The sequence below is a fragment of the Ursus arctos genome, unplaced genomic scaffold (assembly GCF_023065955.2).
Source record: "Ursus arctos isolate Adak ecotype North America unplaced genomic scaffold, UrsArc2.0 scaffold_1, whole genome shotgun sequence".
NCBI classification, from domain to species: Eukaryota; Metazoa; Chordata; class Mammalia; order Carnivora; family Ursidae; genus Ursus; species Ursus arctos.
In genome coordinates, this window is record NW_026622763.1 from 59,788,867 (window position 1) to 59,812,820 (window position 23,954).

The window sequence follows — 23,954 nt, forward strand, 5'->3', positions numbered from 1 at the left end:
TATGTTTCTTGAGGATGAAAGCAATGGCAGCATTCCACTCTTTCCTCTTGATGAGCTGCCCTCTCCCAGGGCTCTAAAGGGTGAAGTGCTCAGGGGCTCCGTCCTTAGCACCTAGCTACACAAGCACCAGAGCCATGGCTTTGCAAACTATTCAGGGCTCCTTGAGTGATGTCACCAGGCCCAACCACTCCCCTGAACTTTAGGCTCTATGCCCAGCTGCCTACCTGACATCACCACTCAGCCGTCCAATAACTGTCTGAAACATAGTATCTAAAACCAAACTCATGATTTTCCATGATAAACCTGTTCCTCCCAGAATGTTCCAAATCTCAGCAAACAGTGTCATCAAAATTCTTGATGTCATTCTTATTTCTTCTCATCGTCTCGGGACTCACATCCAGTCCACTGGCAAATGCTGTCAACTGTGTCTGCAAAAGAGACTCCTTTCAGCCTCTCCTCTACACCTCTCACCAGACCACTTCAGTAGCCTCCCACCCATCTCTTTGCTTTCCCCTTTGCCTGTACTGCCTCCTCCAGCCCAGAGTCTATTTTCCACCTGGCAATCACATTGCTCCTTCTGAAAGTAACAAGATCATATCCGTCCCCGATCACTACCTTCCCATGATCTCCCATCACTCTTGGAACAAACTCAACATGCTTGGTAAGTGCAGAAGGTCCCACACAATCTGGGCTCTGGATACCTCTCCAAGGTCACCTTCTAACACCCTTCCCCTTGCTCGCTTACCAGAGCCTTCTTACTAGTCCTCAAACAGACTGAGACTTGTCCCTTCTCAGAACATTTGCCTTGCTGTTCCCTGTCTGGAATGTTTTCCCAGGCAGCCAACCAGATGGTTTCCTCCTTCATCTCACTCACTTTGCTGCTAAAAGACCTTCATCACTAAGAGAACATTGCTGACCATCCTCCATCAATCACCTTCCCATAACCATGGGTATTAGGGTTTTTTTATTATTATTATTACTTCTGCTGCAATCAATTGCTATAAACTTAGTGGTTTAAAACAGCACGATGTATATCTGCCAGTCCTGAAGGTCAGAAACCCAAACTCTGTTTCACTGCACTAATACAAAGTCATCAATAGGCCCGCATCCCTCCTGCAGGCTCCAGGGAAGAGTTCATTTCCTTGCCTTTTCCAGCTTCTTGAGGTTGCCTGTATTTCTTGGTTCATGTCCCTTTCTTCCATCTACAAAGCCAGCACCACAGCATCTTCTCTCTGCTTCCATCCTTCCATCTTATGTCTCTGACTTTGCCCTTCTTCCTGCCCTGTTATAAGGACCCTTGTGATTACATTGGACCCATCTGGATAATCATTCACTGTGTCTGCCAAGTCCCTTTTGCTATATAAGGTAACATATTCACGGGTTCTAGGGATGAGGACATAGACATCTTCAGGCTACCATTGATCTCTCTACCGTCCCCTGCTTTATTTTCCTTTACATCCCTTACTTTTACCTCTTACTATATGTTTACCTACATGTTTACTGTCTAGATTTCCCCATTGAATGAGTTAATGCACTTAGTAACAGTGCTAGAATTAAGAAACACTCAACAAATGTCAAGTGTTGCTATTATTATTATTATTATAAAAGCTCCTTGATGTCAGAGAATTTATCTTCTTCTCCATTGAAGTCTCAGTAATCAGCACAGTGCCTAGCATGTAGCATGTGCTCCAGAAATATCTGTAACAATAATGCTGAAGCACCTCAATAGTTGTTCCCTCCAGTTCAGCTGAGGGCCAGTTGCCCCATAAGTGATGCAGATATAGGAGACACGAATGCATGAAAATTGCTTTCTGAAAATTTTTAGGGAGCTTCCCGAACATTGCTTTCCCTGCTTTGGCTGAAGCTTGGGCATTTGTTTTCAGAGCACTAAACAGTAAGCGTCCTAACTTAACAGGCACATGGTTGCTTTATGTTTGGAAGGCTAGGTCTGGAAACACTGCCTCCATCCCTGTTTATTGTTTGTTTGTTTTGTTTTTAGAAATTCATGTCTGAGCAGAAGACCTTGAAAAACTGTCTGCTATTAACATTGTTTTCAGGAGGTCATTTACTATTCAAGAGACTTAGGCCTAGTGGGACAGTCTCCTGAAGTCAGGGACCCTTCTCAGGTCCGCAGATGGAGGCAGGTGAGATCACAGCAGCTGACACACCCGGATCTGCTGCATCAAGGGCAGGGGACAAGGAATTCTAACGCCTGAGCTTTGGCCAGTGGATAATCCTAGATCACACCCTTTGATCTCCCAACGGCTCTGCTGACTTCAAAATTTGGAGTTTGTGTGCATAAGTGAGCACCCGTGTTATCAGATTACCATCAACATAGCCTTTTTCAAACTGCAGCTTAGAGAATACTTTTTACTAAGGACTGCTCAGTGCAGGTAGAATCAAATCCAAAGTCCCACCACGACCTATGAGACGCCGCGTGGTCTGGCTTCTGCCCACCCACTCAAATCCCATCTCCTATCGTTCTTCTTCCGTGCTTTCTAGACTCACATCTAACCACACTGGCTTCTTTCCATTTGTCAAATAAACCACGTGTATTCCTCATTCAGGGCCTCTGCTGTTGTTATTTACTCTGTGTGGATCAATCCTTATTACAGCGTGGCTTTGCAGGGATGCCCAGATCAACTTCATGTCACCTTCTCAGGGGTTCTTCCCTGGCCAAGCAAAAGTTTATCCCTACTCAACGTTATTGGCCTCATTGCACTCCCACCACCCAAATGTCTGTCATTGGTTTATTTGCCTACTTCTTTCTTGTCTGTCTCCCCTTTGCCAGCAGATGGGTACCTCAGTGACGGCAGCGACCTGGCCTTTCTTGTCTGTCTCCCCTTTGCCAGCAGATGGGCACCTCAGTGACAGCAGCGACCTGGCCTTTCTTGTCTGTCTCCCCTTTGCCAGCAGATGGGCACCTCAGTGACAGCAGCGACCTGGCCTGCTTGCTTATGGCTCTCGCTCTTATGCCTGCAACAGTGCCTTTAGAAGGATAGACGCTCCATAAATGTTTGTGGAATCCGTGAAAGAATAAACTTTTCTAACTGAGTTCGTGTATGAATTTTTGATATCCTTGAATATATTATATCTCCTGGGTGAGGAAAAAGGAAAAATTTGTGACATACTTAATTTCTCCACATCAATGCGTATTTTAGGGGAAGTGAGCCTCAGTTCTGCCTACCTCTCAGCCATTTCTAATGCAAAACGGGCACCTTACCCTGGGGGCTGCCTCCCTCTTGTCCTGAGACGAGATTTTGTCAGAATGTTCTCACTACTCCGGCTCTTGCTGCCTCAAAGGTAGAGAGCAACATGTCCCTGCAAAAATTATAGAATCAGATTCAGAGTCCAGGACCTCAGAGATGAGGTTTTTTGGGTGTGCTCTCTTATTCTGGGAAACCGTGAACTAAAAATACGAGTTATCTGCCCCCACACGTCGACATGCCATGGTGAGAGGAGCAGAGAATAACCGCAGAAAATGCTCCCATTGGAAGAGGGAGGCAGCTGCGCGGCGGGGAGGGGGGGTTCAAGGTAGAAAGCACATCGCAGTCACTCGTTCAGAGCAATTCTGAGATGCAAGCAGGAATGTGCTGCTAGCTCCCAGGACTCTGAGAAAGAGAATGTTCCTTATCTCACATCTAGTTCTGCTCCATAGGAACGGTTCCCTAATTCACTGTTGTCAGCAGCTCTTAGCTCCAGCCTCTGGGATTTTGGTTCTGCCCTTTACACCATTCTTCTTTTCAACAGGAAATTGCCCCTGATGACAGCTGAGTAGTTTTTCAGCCTTTTTTCTATGCATAAAAAGTTGGAGGCCATGAGGCTTCTTTTAATTTTGAACTTTTAGTTCAAATAGGTGTAACTCCTTTAGAAACTTTGTGAGCTTTCTTTATGTAGTTCTCTTATAGAGGTCATATATGATATGAGATATTTGTGCATTTGTATATATAATTATAGGGATATATAGATATCTGCAGACACATACATAAACTCGTATTACATCATATTATACAAAAGCCATTCCCACAAGTCTCTTTGAGACTGTCCTCTCTATACTTTGGACTCCAAGTCAGGGTATTGAGGTATAATGCTTCTAATGTTTATAGAAGTACTTTTGTCTAGGTAAACTGTCTTCCAACCATACCTTTGCTTGGGACTTGACCCGAAGTCTTGTTTAACTGGAAGCAGCCTACCTTTCATTTTTGATTTGAGGCCACTTCTTGCTTTTAGATTTTATTTTATTTATTTATTTATTTATTTATTTATTTATTTATTTATTTTTGCCAGAGTGTCTGTCCTGGGCCTCTATAGTTCCTCTAAATTATGCTTGCTCATAACTCTCTTATAAGACCCTAAAGGAAGACAAATAATGTTTTTAATATTCTGCCAAACAAATACAAAAAGAAAAGAAAAAAGATTAAAAACAAGGTAACATCCTGATCTATAAAAACTAAAACTTCTGATTAATTGAATATCTTCAGAAAATAAAATCAATAACTGGTATTTTGAGCAATCAAAAGAGTCAGATAGTGAGAAGTATAGCCCCATACAATTAAGGTTGGAGCTTTAGCCTTGGGTTTTAAGCTCACAAGGGGAGTATTGGCTCAAGGCCCTAAATAACCTGGGAAAGGTAGACAGAACTTTTAGAGGTCATGGCACTTAAATTCATTTGGACTATATAAATTTTTTTAATTATGTAATGTTACAGCCATAGAATTATGTGTTAAATGAGTGTTTGTGAAACAAGGAAAATGCTATATTTCTTGCTTCAGAAGTCTGTTAGTATACATGCTGCCCCCACATATAGAATAAGCAGGGCATTTTTCACATGAAGAAAAATGGCAGTTTATATTTCATGCTTTTATAAATTCTAGGATAAGAATTTTAAACAAAATTAGGTTATTAGGTAAGCCCACGCACGCTTCACTAAATCTAGATGTCACTTTAATAATTCATATGAATAAAAACCAATAAAAGTTTAACATAATTCAGATGCTCATGAAATAGCTATCATTTATCAGCTTGTTCAAATATCGAGCCCGGTATTAACTGAAATAAGCCGGTACTTACAGAGTGTGTCACTAAAACTTCATGGTGATATCTTCATAAGAATTAAAATGAACTCTCCTGTGTTTATGCATATTTAACATACCAATTTATTGTAGACTTCAGCATATGTATTTGCTTCCTGGACCGCGCTACCAAATTAGCACGAACTGCACGGCTTTAAAATAATAGAAATGTGTTGCTCACCATTGTAGAGACCAGAAGACCAAGATTAGAGCATCTGCAGAGTTGGGTCCTTCTCAGGGACTCAGAGAGAAGCTGTTTCAGGCTGGTTTTCTAGCTTCTGGTATTGCTGGCCATTCTTGCACATCTTGGTGTATAGACACGTCAGTCCAGTCTCTGCCCGTATCTCCATTCTCCCCGTGGGTTCTGTCTGCATGTTCTGTCCTCTCCTAATAAAGACATCCGTCCTCTGTTTTAATGACCGTTCTAATCCAGTATGACCTCATCTTAATTTACATCTTACATATTAGGATGTGTTATTTGGATACTGTTTCCAAATACCACACTCTGAGGTTCTGGCCATAAATTTTCAGTATTTGGAGGAGGGCACTATTCAACTCAGTACTATGTGTCTGTATATATATATATATATATATATGTATATATATATATACTATTTTAAGTAAGATAAATGCATTTTTAGTTAATTAGGCAAAAATGAAACCTTGGGGAGCAAAAGATCCCATTATTTAATATTTCTAATATACTAGTCAGAGTCAAGGAAACATGAAAATACAGTTTCTATAACCAAAAATCTCATGTTGGAATTTAAAGGTATTCAAATAATCATCCTTGCCTCTGTTAACTAAGAAATTCTTTTAGTAAAGAAATATTTTGGTAAAGAACCCTACTTAGATTCCAGTTATAATTAGCATGCATTTGTTACTATTGTTTACTGTATATTTAATCACCAGCTGGAATAAAGATTATTCAGTATCTAACAAGGACAAGTGATGTTAGCCCAACTCTCCTTTTTATAATGCTATGTTATCCCCTCTAGTCTTGGATGTGAATGTTACTTGGGCGCATACCTGCAACCTAACCCAGATTATAAATTTGTAATGTCCTGCCATGAGTGGACAAGCCTACAATTGTTAGTGACACCAGTGGGAAGGAATTAACAGTCTCTTAAGCATTGTAATACCCCTTTATTGACGTCACCGAAAGTGAGGATGGTCTTCTAACTGACATCATTCAGAGAGAACACTGAAGAAATATTACTGATGTGCTAAGTTTACACAGTGAACATTTTGAAGTAGAAATTACAAGTTAGGTAATTCACCAGCATTTATCTCAACCAATAGCACATACTGTGCATAAATATCATGACTATAAAGAACATGAGTTATCCTTTGGTTTTCAGTGATTTTAAAATAAATCACCTTCCAAGAATACTGATCCTTTGATGTTTCTGGTCCCTAAGCACCCCTCCTAATAACTTAGGTGCAGTGCTAAAATGCATAGCTGGTGTTGCGGACAGCAATCACTCTATGTTCCTCTTTCATTGTGTTGTATTGACAGAGAAGATCACGTTCCCCACAAACTTACCACTTTTTGGTTCTAATTGATACCTTGGAGGAAGATGAATGTAACTAACAACTATTGTGAAGATACCGTACTCTCTTTATATTGTGGATTTATATGTCTGAGCTATCATCCTTCTATGGGCGACCTATTTTACTTTTCAATTTGTTGAAGGTTACTCAAATTCTCAAACTCATTGCTGGGCCACATACATAGTCCTGATGGGTTAGATTCTGGTGTGCTGTCATCTAACTCTTCAATGATGATAAGGACGTTTGGGGAAATTTTATATAACACTAACAATAGAACAAGAACAGTTGCTGAAAACGGTGAACAGAAAGGAAAAAAGAAGCATGCATTCGAGTTCTTAAAGAATGTAAAAAAAGAAAGAAAGGCAGAGTCCGGAAAGAGCCTATAGTATTTTAGTTCCTCTTTTATTACAGTTCCAAATCATATTTAACAAACTGATATTAAATAAAAAGAAAGAACCGATAACTCATGATTTTTATTCTCAAAAGGAGTAGGGGAGAGGTGTTTGGTGCCATGTTATAAGAAACTAGTGTCAAGGGGCATCTGGGTGGTTCAGTCAGTTAAGCGTCTGCCTTCGGCTCAGGTCATGATCCCAGGGTCCTGGGATCCAGTCCCACATGGGGCTCCTTGCTCAGTGGGGAGCCTGCTTCTCCCTTTGCCTCTCTCTCTCTCATTCTCTCAAATAAATAAATAAATAAATAAATAAAATCTTTTTTTTTTTAAAGAAACTAGTATCAACTGTTCTCTTTGTCTAGAATTAATGCTTGTAACTTTCACTGAGCTGAGAATCATCTGTGGTCCTCTCCCATTCTCAACTGACTTGACTCATAACATAGCTTTAGCATTAGCTGAGTGTGGTTTGATATTCTGGGAATGGTAATATTTATTGAGGATCTTCTAGATCTTCCAAGCACCAGAGAAACAATGAATAAGAAACAAGGTTTCTGTTCTTATGAAGCCCACGTTCTACTGGGAGAGATAGATAATTTAAAAATAAACGGAATAGATAAGTAAGCAAGATAACATCAAATAAGTGCTCTGGAAAAGGGAGGGGGCAATGTAGTTTTGATTTTGGTGAAGTTGAAAGTGGTTGCTACTTTAGATGGGCATTTGAGAAAGTGGCATTTGAACCAGAACCTGAATGAAGAAAGGAAACCAGTAATACGAGTATCTAGGTATCCCAGCTTCCTGTAGTTCCTTCATCTGTAAAACAAGGCACAGGGCTGCTTTTGTAATGAAATGCGTAAATGAACAGAGAGCACTTAGCACTGACCTAGCAAACATGTGAGGCCATCTTTCTGGAGATGTGTCTTTAAGACATCAAAGCCCAAAGCAGGGTTAGCTTTGAATTTTGTTAACAGCAAAGTAAGTTACCAGGTTTCCTCATAGATGTGAGATTAAACTTATTCTCTTATCTCTAGATATTATTTTACAAGTGGATCAATTCCTTCGGATTGCTGTATACTGGCGATCTATAAAAATGATTATTGTCACTAGCCACTTACCTCTATATTAGCTGGGCAAATAGCACAGTAATGTTCAGATGGCCAAATTCACATTTAATATATCCGGAGATTTAGTCCAGCATTTACATAATACCCTGCATTTTAAGATATTTTAAAATTCGCAATTTAAACAGAAGTCCCCAGAGGCTGTGGCCTTGTCAATGCCACTAGTTTGGTTAGCCCGCTAATTCCATCAGAGTCATTGAACCAAGTGTGAGTGTGTGCGAAGAGTCTATGAGTCAATTGCCAGCACAAAATTCTTCCTGACATGGGAAGCAGATGATCTCAACTTTTGAGTGCATACAGTGCAGATTTCTAGTTGAATGGTTCTTGACAATAGTGTCCTCTGAAACATAATGCCTGGCCAAGAGCCAATGATTATGCCACCATACAAATCACTGTGTGTCTGACGCCAGAATGCCTCTGTGCAATGGTAGCAACAAGAGTTCTCAGTCCTGGTGTCCCACAAGATGTTGCATTGGCTCTTTTTTTCTTAATCAGACCCTGGAATTAAAGATTTTATTTAGATAGTTTTTAGGAAATAAGTGGTGGTGGAGGGAGAGGAAAAGGGAAGAGACCATTTAGTGTAGTTTAAGAACAGCTTTACTGTTTTACAATTCCTATTAGGACATAATCAGTCTACATTTGAAGCCTAGTTTTATTAATTGTTGAATAGATATTTTCACTTTAAATCTCTTGTTTAATTATAGAACTAAAACAGCTTGCTTCAAACTGCTAGCTAATGATCCATATATCATTTTAGTAATTGCTAGCTTCTTTCAGAAATGCATTAATTTTGTAAGAATTATAGACTTTCAAATGTAAAAACATAGGGAGTTTTTTAAGATTAATACATTAGAACATTTACAATTTGTTGCAAATGTTATTTTACTGTGCCATATTATAAACCTAAAATTACCAGAACATTCTTAAGATATTATAATTCTTCATTTTAATTTGCATTTAATTGTATTTTTGAGGGTTAAAAGTAGGTAGATCATACTGTATGAATGCAGTTGGTGATGTAAATGAAATCTAAGTCATGCAGTGTTCTATCCAGAAGGAATTATGCACTGGTTAAAATATTTAGCCAAATTTCATCTCCCACTATGAAACTGACTGCTGATTTTAAATACCAGTTTTTTTCTGGAATAACTCTTTAGAGCATTTTCACTAGATAAGTAGATCTAAGCTTTGTATCTGATAGGAATAATAATTGTCCAAGATGTTAGAACACGTAGAACCCTAAATGTTACTCATAACAAACAATATACAATAACACTAAAAAAATATTTTTTCCAATGAAGCCAAAGTGGCCAGTGTTTCTTCTTTTTGGTTGGTTTTGGTTTTGACTCAGTAAAACATTTTCTTTTCTTATTAGCTAGATATAGGCATTAGCCAATTATAAAAACTGAGTCTCTTTTAAATATTGGTGACAATTCAAAAAGAAAAGAAAAAGATAACTGAAAAGGTTTCTTGTGGTTTGAAAACGCCTTCCAAATATTCATTAAACATTTAAGTGAGTAAATTTGTAGAATATGTTTCTGACATTGGCACTGGTTCTGTGGTATTTCTCTGATCAGATGGAAGTGCTGTGTGTTATGCAGAGTGCATTCAGTTCATTCATGCATAAACAATATCATTTTCATAAATTAAAACCTCCCCTGCAGAAGGAACATCTGTGCCTGCCTTTGAATAAAAGATGGTGGCATGTGAGTTACTCCTTGACTGACTGAAAGAATCCTTATGTTTTAGAATGAAGTTATATAGGCAAAATGAAAGGGAATAAAAAAAACTAACTTATAGTCTGCATTTCTACCTTACCAAAAAAAAAAAAAAATCCACAATATAGATTTCCTTGCTTGATGTTTTAAAAGTTGGAATCCTTAAAATGCATTCTCTTATTATTTCTTCTGTTTACCACGGCAACAGTTTTTAGTTTGCATGAAGATGTATAATATTAATGATAGGTGAAATAAGCTGCTGAATAGATCAAGTCAGATCTGAATGTTCACTTCATGGTCCCCTAGGCTGGAAGGCTGGCAATGTTCAGATATCCTATCAGTATTACATCTCTTAAAGTAAGAACAGTGAGAGCAATCCTAGAAGCAACAGCTTGATTTCAAAATAACAACTCTGATTCACTTGGAATGAGATTATTGCATTTTGGATAAAGTTGAGACTAACTTAAAAGTATTTCTGTCATCTGATGAAGGCTGATAGAAAACATGTTAAAATGATATATTTTAAATTGAACTCAAACATTTTTTAATGTTGAAATATTCCTTACTGCTACTGTCACAGCTTGACATAGCCCCATTGGCAATGTTATTAGTATGGCTAATTGTTCCTGTCCATTAGATTACTCACATTTTTCTGGAGCAGTTTGCTAAATGAGGTCAGCTTTCTGGAACCCCTAAATCACCAATGAGAAGGAGATTAAAGGAACAAGCTTGGGAAGAGAGGTAGTCATCCAATGTGGCATCCGAATCAGAGGAGGAACAATGGAGTTACTAATGACAGTAATCAGAGCACCATGGTAGAGCCAGGACACAAGTGCCAAAATGTTATTCCCTAGGAAGCATTCCTGTCAGTCAATACATCCAGAGGAAGAGAAATGCCAAACTTTTTTTTTTTTTTTTTGGTGGACTTAACAATGGACAGAGTCATCTGTAAGTTTTTCCACTGAGTTCTATCTAGCGTTCCAAAAAGGGAAGGGACACAATTGTATCATCTTAAAATATATTATACTACAAATAGTATGTTCTTGAGTACAAATAACTCACTACATTTTCTCCTGGAAAAGATTATTGAAATCATCACAAGATGTTCATAAGATAATTACAAAATTCCACTTCTTGGATTCTTTAAATTAATTAAGTCATTTCCCCCTGGCATTTTCTAAAGGTTCATAACTTTCTTTTGGGATAGTACTGGCTTGCAATAGTACTGGTTTGTAAACCAGTACTATATTGTATAATACTGGTTTGCAAAGTGCAATGGTACTTTGTGGTAGTGCTGATTTGCAATTCAGTTCAGGAAAATGTACAGATAACAAAGCACTAAGAAAATGATAAGGCTTTCTTATATATTTTTAAATGTATAGACAAACTAGGCTAGGGCACTTGTTTGTGTCTGCTTGTTAATAATTAACTAAATATCCCTTTTTTTAAAAAATGGGAAAAACATAATATAATCATTTAAAAGAACTGAAATAAAAAAAGCTAAAAATGAAGACACTTAAAACAAAGAAAAACAAACACAACCATTTATCTCCCCACCCCACCCCCAGCCTCATATTCCATGTAATGAAATATGAGTTAGGTTCTTTCATTATCTACAAAGAGCTGGTGACTCCCTAACCAAGATAAACAGACTAGAGAGTATGCTAAAGTAAACTTTTGTCTTTTATTTTATTCTACAAATAGCATTTATTATTTTTTAATTCCACAAATAAAGTAACTATTCTGCTTAGGAATTATTTATACTTAAATCACTTTAAGAAGAAATGCAACAATTGGTCAGATTTTCAATACTATTTTATTGCAACTGGATGAGTGTTTTCTAAATTGTGCATTACACCATAATATACAGGATTACAAACAAGATTACAGTACAGATCGATTCCAGTGGTACCAGTATCACATCTCAAACAGCACTTACTCTGGACTGCATTTTACATGCAATAGCTATTGTTCTAATTATGAATTAAATGGTTTGAATTTATTTAAGCTACTGTACTAATTGACTACAATAGGTATAAATCCCAACATTAACAACCTGATTAGATTTAGGCTCAGATTTATTACATGAATATATGACAAACCACCATTTCTGTGACTATGTATAAAATCATGCATTTATATTTTCTGGAAACATCAATAGCTTCAGATTCTCTGTAAAATCATGGAATGCAAAGGAGTAAAAGACTAAAAAGAAACAGTGCAAATTGTATGTGATAGTCAAGCAGCTTTTGATTTAAAGAAGGGTATGTTGGCATTTGTTTATAATATGTATATACAAGCTTGTGCAAGTAATGTATTGAATTGATATGTTTTGATAGGGACTACATCTCTCTGTTTTTTTTTTTTTTTATCCTCTTAAGAGTTATGGGTCTGGTTTTTGTTTTAAGGAGAAGTAAAGACTTTAAAGTGAAATGAATTGCTCAAATTGTGCAATATTTTTCTTTTTTTACAATTAGAGAGGAAAGAAGTGCTAAGGCAACAGAATAACTTTCTAAGCACTTTTCTGCTGGTTTAAATTAGTTAAATTATTTTGTATAAATTAGATATAATTCTACTTTTCTGATATGTATAAAAATTGATGAAGCTGCATGGTTTTAAAATAGGAAATCCACATTATAAAAAGTCATTAAAAATTCTGTACAAAATCACAACAAAATAATTCAGCATGGGAAAGGTAACAAGTAGTAAAATGCTGGTTGAAAAATATATATTTATATATATTTTAATTGGCCCATTACTAGTTTAAAAATTGCATAGATCCTAATTATTGCTTGTGATTTTGTTATCCCGATCAGATAATTAATATGATCTGAATACAGCTACACCAAATTTGTGGTGCATTTTTTTTTTTTACCGTATTACTTTTTTAAAATAGAAGAGCTATAGAAAATAATACATAAGGTGAACAGGAACTTTGATCCCCTGTTTCTTCCAAAGGCAGTAACGACAATAAATACATATATCACTTGAAGCTTGGAGTATTTGCACTTTGCAGCAATAGTACCCAAAGGGCTGCCTTTTGTAAACACCACAGTCACTGTAAGCACAGTGGGTACGTTTCCCGGGGATGGTGAAACTGACGTGCCTCTAATCGTGAAAGATGGCATTGAGCTGGGCACTCATGACTCGCTCATGATGTGAATGGCTATCGAAGGACATGATATTGTCTATAGGGATCTCGCAGCGAGGGGCAGCGGCGCCCGAGAAGATTGATCCGTGGCTTTGGGCCCCTGCCAGGGTCGCTGCAGGGTAGTGCATGGTAAAGGCATAATTTTTCTCAAACTCGGCGGACGGTTCGTGTTTGAAAGAGAAGTTGCCATTGATACTGAGCGGCGGGCTGAGGGGTCCGTCAAAGGAAGGGCTGGTGCAATCAGTCAGGGGGCTTTCAAAGAAGGGCTCCAGCGCAGCGCCGTAGGCGTGCGGCGGCGGCTTAACGTGGAAGACGTGGGAGCTGTCCATGGTACCGTACGGAGGACTGGGCAGCCCCGGCGACTGGTAAGAGTAGGGGTGCACAGGGAAGGAAGCGCTGGCGGTAGGCAGGTGCGGAGGCATGTCCTGGTTCTGCTCAGGCAGAAAAGTCCGAGGATTAAGCTGCAGACAGCCGGCAACCAGGTTGGTGGTGGGCTGGGATAAGCCCTTGCAGAGAGTCTGTACGAAGGAGACCAGATCAGGGCTTTTGCCTGAACGCAGGATCTCCGACAGAGCCCAGATGTAATTCTTGGCCAGGCGCAGCGTCTCGATTTTGGACAGCTTCTGCGTCTTGGAATAGCAGGGCACCACCTTGCGCAGGTTGTCCAGAGCCGCATTTAGCCCGTGCATGCGGTTGCGTTCTCGGGCGTTGGCCTTCATGCGCCTTAGCTTAAAACGCTCCAGGCGCGCCTTGGTCATCTTCTTCTTTTTGGGGCCCCGTCTCTTGGGCTTTTGATCGTCATCCTCCTCTTCCTCTTCTTCCTCCTCTTCTAGATCCTCGTCTTCCTCCTCCTCCTCTCCCCCGTTCCTCAGGGAGTCCTCTTCCGCGTTCATGGCTTCGAGGTCGTCCTCCTTCTTGTCTGCCTCGTGCTCCTCGTCCTGAGAACTGAGACATTCGTCTGTCCAGCTGGGAGGACCCTGAGGCTGAGGCTCGCCCATCAGCCCGCTCTCGCTGTAAGATTTTGTCATGTTTCGGTTTCCTACATTCAACAGGGGGAAGAGAGGAACAGAAAGAAAAGGAGAAAAACGCTACATTCAAAACCTACCTATGCCCTCATGTCCCACTCCCTAACCTTGTAGAAATGCATGTGAAGAGAAGTACCAGCTCATTACAAAATGGATACTCCTAAGAAAAAGTTAAATGCTGTGTTTTATAATGGCGTGTGTGTGCCCCACTGACACATAGGAGACGGGGCACGGCTGGAGGTGGGGGAGAGAGTAAATATGTGTATATGTACACTCCTGCGTGTATGTTTCCTAGTGATTGCTGAAAGTGTGTTTATGGTAATTATGTGGCAGAATAATATGCGTGAAAATGAGCATACATTTCGACTACTTAATGTTTGTTTTCCCCCCTACTACTTCACGTTTATGTGCATGAGTTCAAAGTCACAACTCCACAAAAAAAAAAAAGTGAGTTGGAAAAACGCAATTCTGTTTGTTCCCTTCTCTGCCCTCGCTTCTTATAGTTAGCGATTAGAGTTGAAGAGTCATTACGTAATTTACTAACGGTGGCAGTGATTTTTAAGATTATACTAACCGGAAATTGAAGAACAAATGCGTGGCGGAGAAAAAGTAGTTTCCACCAAATTATTTCACCAACAACGAAACATTTGGCAACAAAAGTGGGCAGGGGTCTTCCACCCCACCCTCGCCTTTCTTTTCTCGCCTCCCACCACTGTCCCTCTGCTGAGTTTCCACCTTGTACAAAAGCGCTAGCTACATGGCCAGAGCTGGGGGCACGGCGCAGAGCGCCCTTCCACGCGCTTGGGATCAGGTGCGGAAGGCTCCTCTCTAATAAACAGCCCATTGAAAGGGCCGCCCGCTCTTTATTGGGGCTTTTCAAACTTCGCCTCAAACCTCTCTTTAAAAGATTGAGTAATTATAATGGTCAGCGATTGGCAATAGCGAAGTTGCTGCTTTACTAATAAAGAAAATAAAAAGCCTTTAGTGAGACAACTGAATTTCTGGCTCCTGCAGTGGCTGCTGGGGACTTGGCTGCCTCTGGAGCAGTAACAGGTAGCAGGAGTGGGTTCCTCTCTCGTTCTCCACACGCCCCCCCAACTAAACTATCTGTAAACGGGCTTATTTTCCGGGGTGTGTATACTCCGGGTATCAAATGTCCCTTTTATTCACTGAAAAAATTACTTGGCACTTCCAATTTCCATAAAATACATGCACACAAAACAAATATTGGTAACAGGGCTTTTCTTTTTTCTTTTTCTTTACTGGAAGAAGTGAGAAAGTGAAGTAGTTATTTGCTTTCATGACTTTGAAACCACCACTAGCAAATAATCAGAGTTACTGTGCATCATTTAAAAAATTCAAAGATGCTCCTATAATTCCCCCCCTCAAAACCAAAACACTAAAACATTTTTTTTTTAATTTTAAAGCCTGCTGTCGGTATTTGAGTGATGCGAGTCATAATGTGTGCGTATTTGCCTGCAATCATGGGGAGGAATGTCTGTTCAATACACATACACACGCTCGCAAACGCACACGTTCAGAATATGTGTAGGTACATCCGGTCTTCATTACTGCTTTTATTCCCAGGCAAAAATGACAGAATTGTAATTACCTGCAGTTGTTAGTAGGTCCTGAGCAGTGATGGTCTCATAACCCTGGGGCCTCCGGATGCCGTGCCTTCTGCGTGGGGCGAATTCCTCGTGTCCTGGCCGCGCGGGCGCTCAGGTTATATAGCCGGGTTGGTGATGCTGAGCGCAGGCGGGGCCGGGAGCCGAGCGGCTAGCAGGTCCTTGCGCCCGGCGCCTGCGCACGCGTCCAGGCTGAGCGCTCCCTTCCGCCCTCCCCCACCGCCCGCCCCTTCAGCCCTGCTCCTCTCCCACCCTCCTCCGACTCCAGCTCCCCTCGCCCCCACCCCTACCCCCGCCCCATCTCCTTCCTCCCCGGCATGCGCCATATGGTCTTCCCGGTCCAGCCAGGAGCCGGGAACCACGTGACCTGCCCATTTGTATGCCGCGGAGCGCTCCATTCCGGCCCCTTTGTGGCCAGAAGAAAGTGGCCCATCTGTCGCCAGTTAGAGACTCCGCGGACCTGTTTTTACCCGCAGGAGAGATTAACCCTTTCAGGCGGCAGAAGGGAGAGGGGGCAAGGGGGGAGGGGAATTGAGGGAAGGGAGCGGGAAAGCTAACGTTGACTGGGTTCAGATCAGAGTGAGTGGCCCGCGTTGGGGCGGGAAGTAGCGCAGAGGTGAAAGAGGCAGAAGCCTGGAGACTGAGGCGTGCAGTGAAGCGTCCTGACTCCATTTGATGCCTTGTCCAGGCTTTGGTCTCCAGAGCACCAAGACTTTCTGCCCTCTCTGACTAGTCCATCTCTGGGTTTCCTCCTGTTGGCAGACGCTTTGCTTATTGGCGCCAAAGGGTGGCTTCTCCTCATGTCCTTTAAACCCTTAAGAAAACATATACGCCATGTGAAAATGGCTTCATCTGTAAACTCAGCTTTGATGCTAGTCCTCTAGCCTCCTTAATTGTATCACCCGCTCCCAGCCTCTAGAGTATAGAAATTTTGTACCTGTCACTCTACCCCACCATACATAATGCAACTCGTTGTGCCCCCACCTTCAGCTACCTCTGTCCCTGGAGACTCCTCAATACATCAACCCCCTTCCCCACAGAGGTCCTAGTCCTCAGCGCAAGCCAGTCCATGCGCTCAGCCCTTGGCTCCTTCCACCTCAGAGTGATCTGTGTGAAAGCTGAGGGACTCGTCTGATGCTTGAATTCTGCCTTTTTGCCAAGGCCATTGGATTGTTGCAAAGGATGCTTTCATCCCATGCCCCTTGTTCCTTGCCACAGGCTGGCACTCCACACTCACAGGCCTGTAAGTAGGCACTTGGTTCAGACAAGCCTTCTCAAAGGGAGGATGCAACGGGCCTATGCTAAATGAGTCTTTTCACTCCTCTTTCGAGAAAGGCCTTTAGCACAACTCTAGAAGGGGTTAATGGCCAGGACTCCTCCAGACCTCAAAGACTGACTTGACTCAACCTCCACCTTGCACATCAAGCAAAGATCATAGAGATTCCTGACTAATTCTGAAGGAGCTGTATTTGTGTTTGAATGGCAATTATTTATTCGTTCCTACCAAGGCAGGTTGTAGTTATATATCCCATATTTTCCATTCCTTCTCCACCATCTTTGTCTCTAAATCCTCCATTAACTAACACCCTATCCCTCCCAGACCTGTAGCCCCCTCAAACGAACGCGTGGAACTTGGATTGTTTATTTAAACTCAATCGCTCTAAAAGCCCCTCGAGTTTGCAAACAGTGTCAGGGTTGAGCGGCTGAAGCTAGGTGCCTCTGGGAACTGGAGTGGTGGCGCAGTGGAGAGGGGAAGAGGGTCCTAACGAGATCACTGGTGTCTGGAAGGCAGCGAATGCAGCATTCCTCGTCCAGGGCAAATATGAAAGGGAAATAAAGGGGTGTACGCCCTGACCCGTTGCCGAAAGTGTGACGTGAATTATGCTGAGTTTCCAAGAGCAGAGCTGTAGGGAGTTTTTGCTTTTCTGCGTTCACTCATCAATGTACGAAGAGCACAGAAGATTATAAAATAATTGACCTAGGAGCCTAGTCTCATTATTTACCACTGCACCGTCTGTATTATCAGTGATGGGTTAAAACTCAAGGGGCGTCAAAGTTAAGGCGGGTCCACAACTTGCAGGTCTGAGGACACTTGCTGCAGGGCTGGACCAAGTGCCCCCCACTCTCCTGGCAGCCGCTCCACAGGCTAGCCCACCATGCGGTGGGGATGTGGAACTTGCGCCCTGGCTCTCCCTTCTCCGTCTTAGAGGAGCTTCTGGGGAAATGTTAGGGGCGGATGGAAGAGATGGCTTCAGCTGCCCAAAGACCCGGGGTTGACCTAGGAGATCCCTCCTCCCCCCGGGAAGCGGAAACGTCCTTAGTTTGTGACATCCTGTGGAATACAGGAGATGCTTGGTGGAACCAGATGTTCCAGGGCAGAAAAGGACCGGGTGTTTCGCCAGCCGAGACTCAAATGCCCAAAGTGCAGAAATCAGTAGACGCGGTCCTTCCCTTTCCTTCTGATAATTCATCCCTAACCCCAGTGCCCGTCGTTCTCCCAGGCCTGGGATTTGTACAAAGAAAAGTCCACTCTGGGATGTTCCAGAGACCTGGCGAGGGTCGGTCTCACTGTGGCTTTTAATGAGCCTCACGGCCCACAGAGCTTGGGTGCAAACCCTCCTCTGCGCGGGGAATGTCAATACCCCAGCGAGGGAATCCTGGCGCCGAGAGAGCCCAGACTGGACCTCCCGGAGCAGTCAGGGCCGAGGGGAGAAGTGCTGACTAGACCTAGATTGAGGTGCTTTTTGTTGAGAGGAGACGGGGCGAGAAAGTGGGGCGAGAGTACAGTGGTGGCGGTGACGCTGGAAGAGGATGGAGTGCGGGCGCTGTGGGACTCAGTAGGAGGCACAGTCGCCGCCCCCGCCTCCTCATTTTCCTCTCCCTCTTTGGACTTTGTTTCGACAGTTGCACACTTTCCCCCTCCGATTGCCTAAATTCTCGCCCTTTCCCTCAGCCGGCGCTGCCAGTTAGCGGTACTTCTCCAGCTCCGGTCCCCACTGGGCGCTGCAGGCTGCTGAGCGGCACGCGAACCGCACGCGCGGGTAACAAAAGCGGCTTTCATGACTCACTGCCCTCGAGCAATGCCCCAAATCTGTCGCCCCCCGGGTCCCCGCTTGGAGCGCGCGCGGCGCGGGCCGGGCGGTCCCGGCCGTTAAAGCGGCAGCAGGAGCGCCGGCGGGAAGAGGGGCGGGAGGAGGCGTGTGGCCGGGGTGGGGAGAGGGGAGTGTGGCCAGGGCGGGGAGAACGGGGGGTGGGGGGAGGGAGGCGTGTGGCACAGTGTATGGGGCGGGGGAGGCGAGATGGAGGCGTGTGGTCGGGACGTAGGGAGTGGGAAGCGTGTAGCTGGCGGCGCGGGTGGGGGTGGGGTGTTCGACGCATTCACCGGGCCTAGATAAAGAGCAGGGGCAGGGCCGGCGTCCCCGGCGGTGACCTGTTTCTCGCGGAAGCAGATGCTTGCTCTTGCAAAGGGAGGCTTGTGTTCAATGAAAGAATCAAGTGTAGCCCGGGTGGCCCCACCGACCTCGAACGGCGCCCGCGTCCTCTCCCTGCCCCTCCCAGGAGGGGGGGTGTCCTGACCTCATCCTGTTCCAGAAGCGGGAAGTGGTGGGAGACTTCGGGGCGGGCGAGACCGTAGGGCGCTGGGGCCGAAGAAGCCTAGGGCCGAAAGCTGTAGGTAGGTCTTTCATAGGCCCGGTAGCTTAGAGGCCTTTGGGAAGCCAGAGGGGAATGTTACGGGTTCCCCCCAGATCGCCGGCGCGGCGCCAGGTTTGCGCCTCCGCCTCCGGGGAGGCCACTGGGAGCCCAGGTCCTGGCCAGAGGCTGGAGCTGCCCGGGCTCGACAGCCAGGCGGCGACTGGGGGAAGCCGGGAGCAGGAGAAAAGCTATTAAAATGCCTCGCCGTCGCCCCGAGCGCAAAACCCGTCCTCCCCAAATCTCCTGGGCTTGCGGCATAATCTTAATTAAGATAATTGATTCATATTGCACCTGCGAGAACGGAAAAAAATTGATTCCAACCCCCAACCCCACAAATCGCTTAGAGCTATTGGATGGAGCACAACGCGGCTGTGATTTGGGAAGTGATTTAGTGCCGGGCTTCCCCAGCTCGGCCTGCCTGTGCTCTTTTATTTATTATTTACGTCCTCCTTGTCCCACCGGGGCCTGGGTGGCTCCCCTTACGGCGCCTACAGGGCTCAGAAGGACCTTGTCTCTGATTCTCGGTCAGAAGTGAGGGGTTTTCCTAAAACCATCCAACGCGCATATCCACAATGTAAAATCAACGCAGCTCTGAGCATTATGGCAAGCGTAGGTCACCCACATGATTGCCCAAGGCGTCGTGCGTTAGATGCACTATGTGTGGGAGTGTGCTTAAGTGTACAAATGTGTGTGAATATGAATATGAGTGTATAAGAGTGTGTGAGATTGTGTGAATGGGAGTGTGTACATGAATGTATGAGGGTGTGTGATTGTGAATGTGGGAGTGTGTGGAGGTGTATGTGATCTGGGTCAGTGAGTGTGTGTGGTAGGTTATGTGAGTGTAAGTGTGTGTGAGTGTGTGCATGAGTGTGTGTTCGTGGGCGCTCCTGTTCTCAGGGTGGGAGAGTAAACAGAGCGCGCGTCTGTTTCGCGCGCCTTGAGCAACAGCTTGAGGTCTAGAGGGGACCGCGGGGCTGGGTAACTGACAAGCGCCCGGTGTTGGCCAACCTTCGCCTTAACCGAAAGCAACAAGCGAACAAGCAGCCCCGGTAACTGGGTGTAGCTGCCGGTACGGAGAGCAGAGAAACACCGACGACGCCTAAGCACCCCCTGAACAATGGCTGCTGCGGGGTTGGGGGAGGAGACCCGGCAAGTTCCTGGATCGCACAGAAGCCAGGCGAGCCAGGTTTAGAGCCCCAGGCAGCTTGTAGGAAAAATAGTTTGCTCAAGGTATCAGCACCGTGGACAATTCCCACTTCGCGGGCCTTGAAATACGCGGTACTAAGATTCAAAAAAACCCCTTCCAGCAGCTTTTGCTTCTTCCTATTTGCCTTCTTTCTCAAAACCATTGACCACCACATGCGAACTTTTAATGAGAGAGCCCTGCAAATCTGCATTTAATTAGCCACCTTCTTTTCAGAATAAGTTTCCTGGAAAAGTAGATATCCGGGTTTAGGGGTGAGGAAAGGGCTTAAATTACCCTTTGAGCTGGCAAGCCTGAAACAAAGAAATGATATATTGAATAACTTTCAGAAAGATAGTTGCACTTGTTTGCCACACAGCGTCAGAATCAAAATGAACTCTCATTTGCTGTGAGCAGAAATAATAAGACATCTAAAAATATTTTCTTAATTTTGCTTTTATTGTATGGAGTGTACATTTTATTGATGATATAAATCTTTTTTCATCACTATCACCCTTTCAACTCTCAAGTTATTTCATATTATAAACAGTTTCTATTAAATTGATGGGAAAATAAACCCACTGAAGTTAAATGGCACTATTTGCTCAGATTTGGTGAGCCACCTTTATCTAAATACTGGATTTAGAATAGTGCATCTTAATACACATGACATCCACAATATACGAGAAAAGTCTAGTAGAGATGTGACTCAGAAGAACAAGCACCTTTGGTGATTTCAACATCTTGGAAACATATGCCACACACCCCTCCTCCTATTATTGATGTAATTTTTAAATGTCATTATTATTAGCAATCAGAATCCTTATTAAATATTATTCAGACTTTACTGAAATGGAAAATATAATTGTTTTTGATTCAAGAATTTACACCTAGAATCTCACTTTCTTTAAAATGTTTTCTTTTTTCTTTAAAAAACATATTTTCACCTGAATTAAATATTGATAATTTGACCTTTTATGTCTTCAACTAATCAAAGGGGGGAAATTCCAAATGTAGATCTTGGAGTTTGGCCCTGGTGGGTCTTTCTGCTTGAGTAGGCACTGAGATTAAAGGAGTCAAACTTCCTCTTTCACTGCTTTCTCCTTGCACTAATTGCTTATGCAAAAAATGCAGATTTGTATTAATTAGTAACTCCACTGATTAGTTCTGTGGTATTTTCACATAATAAATCATGCTGCAGACATGAATTTTGGCACATCACCCAGTAGTGGCTCAGGCTGCAATACAGATTTCATATTAAAATAAAATCTCTGACTAAATCTACCTTTTTGATGCAGGTACTGTGAGCAGCCACCTGCTGGGAGTACCTGCCATGGGAAATTACTTTTATTCAGTGACAAGCCACTTTTGGGGCCCAAACAGAATGATCTGATTATGAAGTTAGGCTCTAATAACAAATAAACAGATAAATACTTAAACACATATATGCATACCTAAGTGACACAAATGTGCCTAAACTCTAGGCGTTTTACAAACAATGATGTTTGTATCTACTTGTAATGGGACTAGATTTTAAAAATTACTTCCCAGGTTATGGAGAAATACCTCAGTCTATTTTCCTCCTGTGAGATCTTTGCTCCTTTGTGAGGTGGTCTGATGATCTGAGACTTGTATGACTCATACTCATGGACTTATTCTTCCACTAAGCAGGCAAGCTGGCTCTACAAGAAAAAAAGAGGGAGCAGAAAAGCATCAGGGAGAGGAGTATGAATGTTGGGAGTTATCTCAAAGGGAATTGGCCACCCCTATGATCCTAATATATGTGAGAAGCTGTGAGATGAGGCATCCATAGCTGCCTGATGTAAGACAAACTCTCCTCTACCCACTGGTAACTATATGAGCTTTTACATAACTCTTTCTCTTTTCCTTGATGACTGTTTGATTTGATGAGGCAGATTACAGCCAATATTGCCAAGATTATAAATTAGTCCCTGGCGTCTGCTCTGCCCTCCAACAACCCTATACATGTTCCTGTTTTCTAGCCACTGGTGACATCTTTCCAAGTCCCCTAAGGTGCTCTAAGCACCTTTATACTCTTTCTGGTCCATGCTTACTACTAAAGAAATCTGTAAGTTCATGCATCTTAAGAGGTTAAAAGAGAGAGAGAGAGATGTTACTTAGTTTGATGCCTCTACCTACAGCACTTGCAAAGTAACAAGGCACAGAAGAAAAATTACGTGTACTTGATATTGACATTCAGAGATGAATAAAGCCTGAGGGAGTTGTATTTTGGATGGAGGCTGGAGCACCAGGCTCTGCTGCAGTTGTATTATGCAGATTACAGTCTCTCCGCCTACCTTTGAGACTGGTCAGGAGGTGGTGGCATATGTGTCTAGGGACTGAGGAGGGTCCAGCCTCTAGGGATGCTCTCTCTCTTACCATCATTTACTGAAAATTTCAGATGCTTTGATGGTTCAAGGAGAAAGTCATGCATCTTGTAGACTTTTTATCTATTTATCTTAGACGTGGAGAACTTTTCTTAAGGAACTAAAAAAATTAAGCTGAGAGAGGAAGATATGGTTTAAAGTAGCCCTCTATTAAGTCAAATGTGGCTCTTTTTTCTCCTTTGCATTCATTCCTGGATCCTACCTCTTATGGCTTGACATGGAAAAGATTGATCATCTCTGATGGGGGAAAAGATAGTCCTATCTTATCACATTGTTTTATAATGCTTGGATATAGAGGCTATGTAGAGAGTCAGGGTGGGACATAAGCAAAGGCTCTAAAGTGGCTTCAGCTTATTTTTGGAAAGATTGTCTCTTCATTCCCCTCCTTTCAGAAGCTGCCTGCTTCACTGAGTAATAAACGTGTTCTGCAATCTATATTGAGTGCCACTATGTGCTAAATACTGTGCTGCTAGGTGCTAGGCATACACGGAAACAGACATTAGTCTATTTTCTCAAAGCTTTCTAGCTAGTGAAAGAGATAGACTTTAGTAAGATTCACTCACAAGCGAGTACACACCCATTTGATTTAAGATAAGTGCAGAAAAGGAAAACAAAACCGCCAGTCCATAAGCCTGAGGACAAAGGAACCTGTCAAAGACTAATGTGGGAGGGCTCCCCACATTAGCAGAGCTGAGACAATGAGAAGGGTGTTACCCAGTGAAGGGGGCTGATCTGGAGGAGTTTCTTCCAGGTAGGGGGAAGAATATATGTAAAGGGCCTGAGGCAAGAGCAGGGTGGGAAGTTTAAGAACAAAGTAAAAACATTCACTGTAGCAGTAAGAAGAGGAGGGATAATGGTAAGAGGTGAGGTAGCAAAAAGGAAGACAGGTTCCAGAACCTGCTTCCCATTGAAGAGCTTTGAGCTGTTGGGAGCAGTATAAATGAGACTTGAGTAAGATTTACATTTTTAGAAGATCGTTTTAACCCCAGTATAGAAATCTGATTGCATAGAGG

General features: G+C 43.0%; 1 protein-coding gene across 1 annotated transcript; it reads right to left on the reverse strand.

Moving 5' to 3' along the window:
* Positions 1 to 12,961: 12,961 nt before the first annotated feature.
* Positions 12,962 to 14,032, reverse strand: NEUROD1 (neuronal differentiation 1). Its single transcript, XM_026490531.3, has one exon. It carries the CDS (start codon positions 14,030 to 14,032, stop codon positions 12,962 to 12,964), a length of 1,071 nt encoding a protein of 356 aa, XP_026346316.1.
* Positions 14,033 to 23,954: the final 9,922 nt, after the last annotated feature.

Excerpts from the sequence above, each read along its gene's own strand:
- NEUROD1 (XM_026490531.3), bottom strand. The coding sequence starts at position 14,032 with ATGACAAAATCTTACAGCGAGAGCGGGCTGATGGGCGAGCCTCAGCCT.